At 43.6% G+C, this 9070-nt stretch overlaps 1 protein-coding gene across 1 annotated transcript; it reads left to right on the top strand.

Moving 5' to 3' along the window:
• Positions 1–1143: 1143 nt before the first annotated feature.
• Positions 1144–7895, top strand: HMGN1 (high mobility group nucleosome binding domain 1). The gene is made up of 7 exons (XM_036851522.1): positions 1144–1202; positions 1436–1556; positions 1881–1913; positions 2000–2029; positions 2112–2162; positions 5242–5370; positions 6997–7895. Exons 2-7 carry the CDS (start codon positions 1542–1544, stop codon positions 7042–7044), a joined length of 306 nt encoding a protein of 101 aa, XP_036707417.1. The 5' UTR covers positions 1144–1202; positions 1436–1541; the 3' UTR covers positions 7045–7895.
• Positions 7896–9070: the final 1175 nt, after the last annotated feature.

The following is a 9070-nucleotide window of genomic DNA, read 5'->3' as shown; positions in this document are numbered from 1 at the left end:
TGCAGTGGAAGCGTAGAGTCTTAACCACTGGACCACTAGGGTAGTCCAAGAATTTCTTGAATGAGAAGGGAAAGCACTAGAGTTACTGATCAGGAGTCAGAGTCTGACTAGTGGTTTTCAAAATTCACTTCTTCCGTGAAGAGAGGCCTCATTCTTTTTCGAATCACTAGAATACGTAGCTCATTAATCTACTACGTGAAGGTGAAGGTGTCATAGTTTCTCCGGGCCTTTCAAATGGTGGACATTTAGTCTGTTTCCAAATTTTCGGACTCAAAGTACTCCAGTGTTTCTTCTTCTCCATGAATTCCAGCTGACAATTTTCCGATTAAAAACTTTTTCTGCATTAACCCAACTGAATCGATCCTTCTAAACATAATTTTCTTATTCATTAACGAAACTGGGTAACATGTGACCTCACAGGTTCCGGGGTTCCCAGCTCAGACCCCCCAGACTGAAGCTCTTTCCACCTCAGAAAGGTGTTTAGGTGAGCCACGTGGTTAAAAAACAGGCAGGAGCCGGATGGGCGTGCTTCCTGTTTCACTTCTGCGCAGGAGTGGATCAGCCGGCCAGGGGGTCCGAGAGTGGGGTCGCGTCCTAGGGGCGGTGGGGGCCGGGACTCAGACGCCCACTATGCTCCTGAGACGAACCGCCTGCACCCCCGGCCCCCCAATGAACGGATGACTTAAAAGAAGCTACAGAAAGGCCCGACCGCGAGCAACCTTGTATGGTAGACGGGCTGCAATTCCAGGGCCTTCGCAAAGACCCGCGCCTGCGCAGTGGAGCCCCGCGCGTGCCCGCGCCGACTTTCCTTCCCACGGCCTCCCTTCCCGCTCCTGCGCACTAGGACCCACTTCCCGCGGGCCAGCGAGACGGGAGACCTATTAGATAGCCTTTCTTACTGACTGAGGTGGGAGAAATTGGTTCGTACTTGAACCTGTTGTCTCTCCCTTCCCAGCTTGTGCGACCCAATTGACCCTATAGGGGAGAGACCCTATCCTGGGGCTTTCCTGGCGCTGACCGGCGCTCAGGTATCCAGCAGGGTGGTGGGCGGGCTCACCCGGCGACCACGTGGCGGGCCTCCGCCAATCGGCGCGCAGACCGCACTTTGCAGCTCAGCTTCAAACAAACTACCGTGAGGCGAGAGCTGCCTGTGGGGCCCCGCCCCCTCGCCTGGGTCTGGGGCCCTGCGAGACGGCGGGCGGGTAGGGGCGCCGAGAGCGGGGGCGGGGCGCAGTGGTCGAGTGACGGCCCGCCTCACCTATTCGGGGCGCGGGCCGCGGCGCGGTGGGCCCCGTAGCCAATGGGCGGGGGCGGGGGGCGGCCCGGCCGACGGGGAGGGGGAGCCCGCGGCTGGGGGACGCGGGGGGAGGAGGGGGCGGGCTCCCAATCCGGTTCCATCCGGTTTTCCCACCGCCCCCGCCGCGGGTCCCAGCAGCTCGGGCGGCGGGAGGAGCGGCAGCGGCCAGGCAGCCCAGCTTCGCGAAGGCTCTCGGCGCGCCGCGGCCCGCAGGCACCCGGCACGCGCCCGCCCCGCCGCCACGATGCCCAAGAGGAAGGTGAGCGGTGGCCACGGCTCGCACACGCCCCCCTCCGCCGCCCGGCCGGCCCTGGCGCCCCGCGAGGCCCAGGCCCGCCGCGCTCTCGGCAGCGCTGGGCCCGGGCGGCGCCCGGACCTGCGGCGGGCGGGCGCGCGGCGGCCCCGGGCGCGCCGTTCTGGAACGTTCGGCGGCCCGAGGAGCAGGGTGGGAGATTCGAACGCGGCGGCGGGAAGCCGCTGACGTCACGCGGCCGGGCATTGTTCTCGCGGGCGGGCGGGCGCGGGGCGCGCGGGCACTTTTGTTTGCGGGCTGCGTCCACTCGCCGTCTGCTTTCTCCCGCAGGTCAGTTCCGCCGATGGGGCGGCGAAGGAGGAGGTAAGACCGCGCTCCTCTCCCGGGGGTGGTTTCGGTTTGCACCGCACCCCGCATTCCTTGCTCATTTTCCTTTTTTTCTCCCAAAGCCCAAGAGGAGATCGGCGAGGTTGTCAGCTGTAAGTAAAGCGAGCCCTCTGACCTTTCTTTTCCGTGGGATCGTACCCAGGGAAGAAACTCAGTCCTACCTTTGCTTTTCAGAAACCAGCTCCTGCAAAAGTGGAAACGAAGCCAAAAAAGGCGGCAGGAAAGGTAGGTTTCACACTCACCTTAAGAGATCGTGGTGTCTTCGAAATGCTGCAGTGCTACCTAACGCGCATTGCCAGCAGCTGAGGTCGTGACTTTGAGAATCTCGAAATCAACTACTGTTTGATGTCCTAGTCTCCTAAAAAGTCGTAGTGTTACCTTATTTACCACTTTAATTTTATGTTATAGTAACTTCAGTAAACAATGTTTTTTCTGGTTTGGGTAAAATACAGTAGATGTAGTCATATTCCCGGTTTACGGGAACATAATGTATCACCTTAATGCTGCTGCAGAATTTGGGAAACTTAAGACGGCTAAAAATATTGGAGAATAAGTTTCGCTTACCAGGGAAATCCATTCTTTGTGTTGTGTACGTTTTGGTTAGTGGTCCTCTGTTGGTTGCATGCTTGTACTTCCTCTTTTGACAATATCAGCAACGCTAGGACTGAGGCCAGGAGATGGGGAATGTGTAAGTTTTGGCATATAAGGTGCTCGAGGCAAGGTAGGGGGACATATCTTATGTCCAGGGGTAGATCAAGAGCTGTGTTCTCTGAAAACATGATTAACAGTCTTCTAAAAGTATTTTATATACCATTATATGTATAGGAGTTCACTAAGTTACTTTATCGTAAATAGCATGATGGTTGCTGCTCTAGAATAGATTCATGATTGCTTTATTCACATTGTCGGTATTTGGGTAGTTGTTGGATATATATATGTAGGTTTGAAAACTTTAAATTGGAAAAGCTAAATGTGTGCATGTTATTTGTAACTTTGTGTTTGGATCTAGCATTGATACCACCCTCTGTAAAGCTCTTCCTTGTTCTTCAGGGGAAATTCATGGTGTGATTAATTTCTGTTTACTCAAAACTTAAGTGAGAGTTTGCTATTAGAAGTCTCTCTCCCCAAAATCCTTATCATCATTACCCCTTTCCTAAAAGTGTAGGTGAAAGGTAAACACTGCATAATCAAAGATTTCTTCTATTTCTTTAAACATTGTACAGAGCTGAGTGTAAAAATCTTAACGTTTTTTCAATAGAAAGTTCTGTTTTGTGATCCTTTTTAAGAGGGTTCAGGTAAGGTGTAGGCGTAGTATGTCAACTTGAAATTTCTTACACCAGAAAATAATGGGATAATTCTGTAGGAGAAATAAGAGTAGGCGGGAAAAATAGTGGCTCTTGTTGCAAAATGTCTGCTTGAACAGTGTACTATTATTACACATGTTTTATTATTTGCTTTTTTAAGTAAACTGATTGGCTGGAACACTATGCCTGTTTTCTCTTTAATTTTTCTTTAATTTTTTAAAAAATTTATTTTTATCTTTATTGGCAGTCTTGGGTCTTCGTTGCTGCGTGCAGGCTTTCTCTAGTTGTGGCGAGCGGGAACTACTCTTCGTTGCAGTGTGCAGGCTTCTCATTGCAATGGCTTCTCTTGTTGCAGAGCATGGGCTCTAGGAGCGCGGGCTTCAGTAGTTGGCAGCACGCGGGCTCAGTAGTTGCGGCTCGCAGGCTCTAGGGCACAGGCTCAGTAGTTGTGGCGTGTGGGCTTAGTTGCTCCGCGGCATGTGGGATCTTCCCGGACCAGGTCTCGAACCCGTGTCCCCTGCGTTGTCAGGCGGATTCTTAATCACTGTGCCACCAGGGAAGCCCAAATTTTTCTTTCTTTCTTTATTTACCTGCATCTGTATTTTGATTTGCCCTAAAATATTTTTTTAATGAAAACAGTTCAAATTTTACCTCCAGTTGGGTTTGGGACGTCAGATATAATCAACAGGCAAGTTTTCACGTCAGTGTTCCTTGAGAAACAAACCTGTCAGTTCAGTGTTCCCAAAGGAAAATGATGGGGAGGGGGAGGAGCCTTTGTCCCCTTTTAGTTTCAATAATATACCTTTGTCTTCACAACCGAATCGTTTTAAAGCCTTAAACAGAAGGTAAAACTGTTGATATATTGATTACCATACTACAGACGTGTTGATTTATTTTGTTTTGTCTCACTTTCCAGCTGTTAATAGTTAAAATGGTATTATTTCAGTCCAGGCTATTGCATAATTCTGTTTTCACATTTCAGGTTTTACGTTTTTATGTTACTGTGATAATGGTTATTAAATTAACGAGAAATCTAAAGAAATCAGATTATAAAAGAATCGTTTTTAAATACAGAAACGATTGTCACACTTCATGGTGGCAATGTATGTAGTGGTGTTGTCCCAAATATATTTGTTTAGGTAATTTATTATTTATTCTAAAGATACTGAATTACTAGTAGTTGTCATGCATTCATGTATGGAATGCCATTATAGAAGTTACAGTTACTATTGGTCTTATCTAAGTCGACTGTTCACTAACTACATTCTCAACTTATAGGAAATACTTAAGTGTCTCCTTCCCAGTTGATGGATGGTGTCCAGAAATACTGTTTTATATTACTTTAAAGCGGCTTAACCTTTGAATCTCTTTTATCATCATACTAACACCTGTGCTTTTCAGGTTCTTCAAACACCTAAATGAAAACGATAAACTCAAAATTGATCCTTTTAGCTACTCATTATATGATACCAAGGGACTAACTGTAGCAGAACTGTAGTAGGATACTCAGTCTGACCTTAACAACATGGTGCTTTTCTCAGGTGAATGGTCTTACTGTGAGGGTAACCATCTCGTCAAGACAGTGGTTATTTGACAATTTGATTATTGTTCCTGCTTAAAGAGTTTGGGGGTGGGTAGGGTTACAGTGGGGAAGAGATTCCTCCAGCGGTTCTTCACTTCATTTGATCTCTCATGTGGAACTTTAGAGAATAGCGGGTAATTGAGAAAGTGGAGAAGGGTCGTAGCTGACGCTTTAGGTTTAATTAGGTTTAATTGTCGTAAGTCTGATGACGCTTGGTGTGCAGGTGCTGTTAGGGGTCTCCTCAGTGTGCTGTGTGGTCCTGGTTACTGGGGGTGGACCTTAAGGTGTGTCCTGTAACTCGGAGTGACACGTGACCTCATTAACGTTGCAACTGTGGTGGATGCAATCTCTCTAGCAAGTCAGAAAATGTTAGTAAGTGCAGAGTTGATACTTAAAATATACTCTTGTTCTGTCACAGGATAAATCTTCTGACAAAAAAGTGCAAACAAAAGGGAAAAGGGGAGCAAAGGGAAAACAGGCTGAAGTGGCTAACCAAGAGACTAAAGAAGACTTACCTGCAGAAAATGGAGAAACTAAAAATGAGGAGGTCAGAAGTGTTTGTGTGTTGTTCGTTTTGACTCTGAAGAGTGGATAATAAACTGTATATTTTTATGTAGCAGATAAGGCAGTCTTTATCCTTTATGATATTGAACAAAGTTTTGTACAGTAACTCCCAAGTGAATGGACAGATATTAGATCATATTTGAAAATATATGTGTAAATGGGTTTTTTTAAGTGAGTGAACGAGAAATTGTAATGTACTCAGAATTTCAAACTCAGATTCATGATCTTTATTGTATATGGGGTTCATTAATTTAATTGCTGGTGTGAGTTTTTAAAAAGATTTAATTTACTAAATGGTATAACACATTTTTCTTTCTTTAACATGACCTAGGGGTTTTCTTTAAACAAATATTCTAGGCTTTTTTTTTTTTTTCCTCCAAATTGCCATCTGTAGAACTGTTAATAATCTTGTTTGGTTTTTATATTCTGGATATTGCTTTAAATTTTTTTTTAATCGATTCCCTTCGTTTGTCATATTTTTCCCACTTTCTAATAAAGAAGGCTTATGTTTCTTAAAAGCCACTTGTCTAGGATTAAGTAGTAACTTAGATTAAGCAATTAAAAAGATTGATGTCCTTAATCTTTATCCTTTTAAGCTCTGAGAAAAAGGTTTTACCTTAAAAAAAAAGTGTGTTGCAAGGTTGTGGTAAATAACTTTTTAAGCCAAGCCTTTTTTTTTTTAACATTGGCTAAGCAGAAAATATAAATAGAGTATTAATTTTTAGACTGTTATATTTATAGATCAGATTTTAAAGTAATAACTACTTACTCCCCCGATTTGCAGTCACAAATTCCTAAATCTAACCCCAAGTCAAATATTATGTGATAGTAAGATGAAATTAACTAATCCAGTTATAAGGGGAGAATGAGGCCTTCTGATCCCTTTTATCAACTACAGTTGATTCTCGTTATTCATGATGGTTGTGTTCTGTAAGGTTGCTCTGTATACTGGACAGTTGCTCATAGTGGAAATTCTCAAAATGTTCTCATCACAACATTTCCATCAACAGATCAAACCATAACCTATTTTATGTGTGTCTGTTTAATGTATGTTTTTGGTAAGTTAATATTGAACTCAGGGCCAACAGAAACAGCACTGTAACTCGTGCCTCAGTGAAGCTGTCTAACGTGTGTCTTCTCCATATGGCACGTCACAACCTTCTTGCACAGCACATAGTACTGGACGCCACTACACTTGTCTAGTCAACATTGTTGACCAAAAGCACAAAAAAAATGTGAAATGTGTGGCACTAAATAAGACTGTGAAAAAGACACTTGTTTACAGTGTTACAGCTGAAACAAGGCAGAAGGGCCTCAGCTGGGAATGTCTGTGTCAGGTGACTCATTTTTTGCTGGTCTGTATCTGCACATACATGACCATGGAACATGAAACATAAGTATTGATTTTGGGGTTACAAATAAATTTTAGTGAGTCAGTAAATTTATAAATACAGAATCTACAAATAATGAGGATTGAATGTATTGTTAAGACTTAATAATAGTTGTAATGAGTAAAACTTACACTGTGTTAAATGCTAAATATCTCTAACGTTATAACACTGACACAGAAGTCAAATGTTCAGTCACTGTTTTTCCTTTGATTTTGCAGAGCCCAGCTTCTGATGAAGCAGGAGAGAAAGAAGCCAAGTCTGATTAATATCACACACCTGGTCCTATCAGTGGTCCCTGTTTCCCTTCTTGTACAATCCAGAGGAATATTTTTATCAACTATTTTGTAAATGCAAGTTTTTTAGTAGTTCTAGAAACATTTTTAAAAAGGAAGGAATCCCACCTCATCCCATTTTTTAAGTGTAAATGCTTTTTTTTAAGAGGTGAAATCATTTGCTGGTTGTTTATTTTTTGGTACAACCAGAAAATAGTGGGATATTGAATATGGGAGGCTTTGATTGTCTTGGGTGTCAGCTTAACATTCCACAGATGGAGGGTAGCTTTTATATCCTATAATACAAAGCATACTAAATGGCAGTTTGGAGTCAGTTGTGCATTTAATGTCTTAAACACTTTAAATTACTTCTCTTCCCACGTTGTTTTTGGTAGAATTGTTTCCTAAAGCAAACCACTCACCCCTTGATCTTGGCTCTCCTGGGCACAATTTTGAGCACTCTGTAACAACTTTGGTCGTGGTAGTCCATTTCTTCTAGTAACTGTTAATGTGCTGTGAACGATTGACAATTTGAGTATGTAGTGTATATGATATTAAATTGTGAATTAGTGGGACTTACGATGTAACAGCATATCAATATTTGAAGATATTGGTACTTGATATCCTGCGAAGGAAAATTTGCCCCCAAATTTTAAGCTGGAAAGTCACTGGAATAACTGTTCAGAAAAGAATCACAACTACATGATTTTTTAGGTTTTTGGTACGTATGTTGAGAATTGTGTACAAATTGAAATGTCTGTGTACTGATCCTCAAAACAACCAATAAAATCTCAATTATGAAAGAATTTCTTGAAGCACATGAATTAAGTTGTGGTTTAAATTTCATTTTAAAGAATTTTCACATTTCTTCCAAAGTCAATAAAATTTTGGAAGAGTGGAATACTTCATTTTTTCTATAATACTTCAACAGTGTACTTTGAAGATGCTTCTGTGACTAAATTGGCTTAATGGGAAATCAGTCCCCTGTTCTCTGAAGCAAAATAAATATGTAATTATTCACTCTTCTTATGAAGTAAGCTTATAAATACTGAATAAGCTAGCACTAGATCTAGTAGTTTTGTATTTGTGTATTTCGAGATTCGCTTTCATGCAAGTCCTTGTCCTTCTGTTTTGCCATCTAAATAGTCTTTAGAGGTGGTACTGGACACTGCTGATTTGGCACATGCAGAAGTGGAGCCAGAGATGGCATCTTGCCAAGGTCACCGCTAAAGAGGGAGAGGCCTTGGAATGAAGTTTAGAACTCAACGTTTGATGTTATTTTGCCTGTGGACTTGATTAGTAGGAGGCAAGAATGCTTTAAAAATTAGTCCTTGGGGGGACTTCCCTGGCGGTCCAGTGGTTAAGACTGAGCTTCCAATGCAGGGGCTGCAGGTTCAATCCCTGGTTGGGGAGCTAAGGTCCTACATGCTACGTTGCCGTGCCTGGCCAAAGATTAAAGACGAGTCCCGGGGGATCATAGAACTCTGCAAGGGCTGTGTGCTGCTGGAATGAACAGTGTCATGGAATGAACAGAGCTCACAGGGAGCGGTGAGGTGTGGCATCGTGAAACGTGAAACTACAGAAAGAAATGCAGAGGACATTGATTTGGGTTGAAATGACACCCAAAAGAGGGCTTTGGCAACTCTTGGGGAGTGGGAAAGTTTTTGGTGGAGGACCTGAAACCGTGATGCAGGTAGATTTGCCCGTAGTTTCTAAGTTTTGTTAAAGACTTTGGATATGCAAATTTAAATGGAGCTGAAACATTTTCTCTTGCTGTGTGTATGGGTACTTCATGCAATTTTTTGGTACCAGAATTTCTAGCAGCTATTTGTTGCAGTTAAAGGGATATCTAAAAAACTAAAGGGAATTCCCTGGTGGTCCAGTGTTTTAAGGCTCCACGTTCCCAATGCAGGGAGCCTAGGTTCGATCCCTGGTCAGGGAGCGAGATCCCATATGCCTTGACTGAGAACCCCCATGCTGCAACTAAGACCTGGTGCAGCCAAATAGATAAATATTTAAA

Source organism: Balaenoptera musculus, chromosome 4 (genome assembly GCF_009873245.2).
Source record: "Balaenoptera musculus isolate JJ_BM4_2016_0621 chromosome 4, mBalMus1.pri.v3, whole genome shotgun sequence".
Classification (NCBI taxonomy): domain Eukaryota; kingdom Metazoa; phylum Chordata; class Mammalia; order Artiodactyla; family Balaenopteridae; genus Balaenoptera; species Balaenoptera musculus.
Note: the sequence above shows the minus strand (reverse complement) of the source record. Positions and strands in the feature narration are given on the sequence as shown.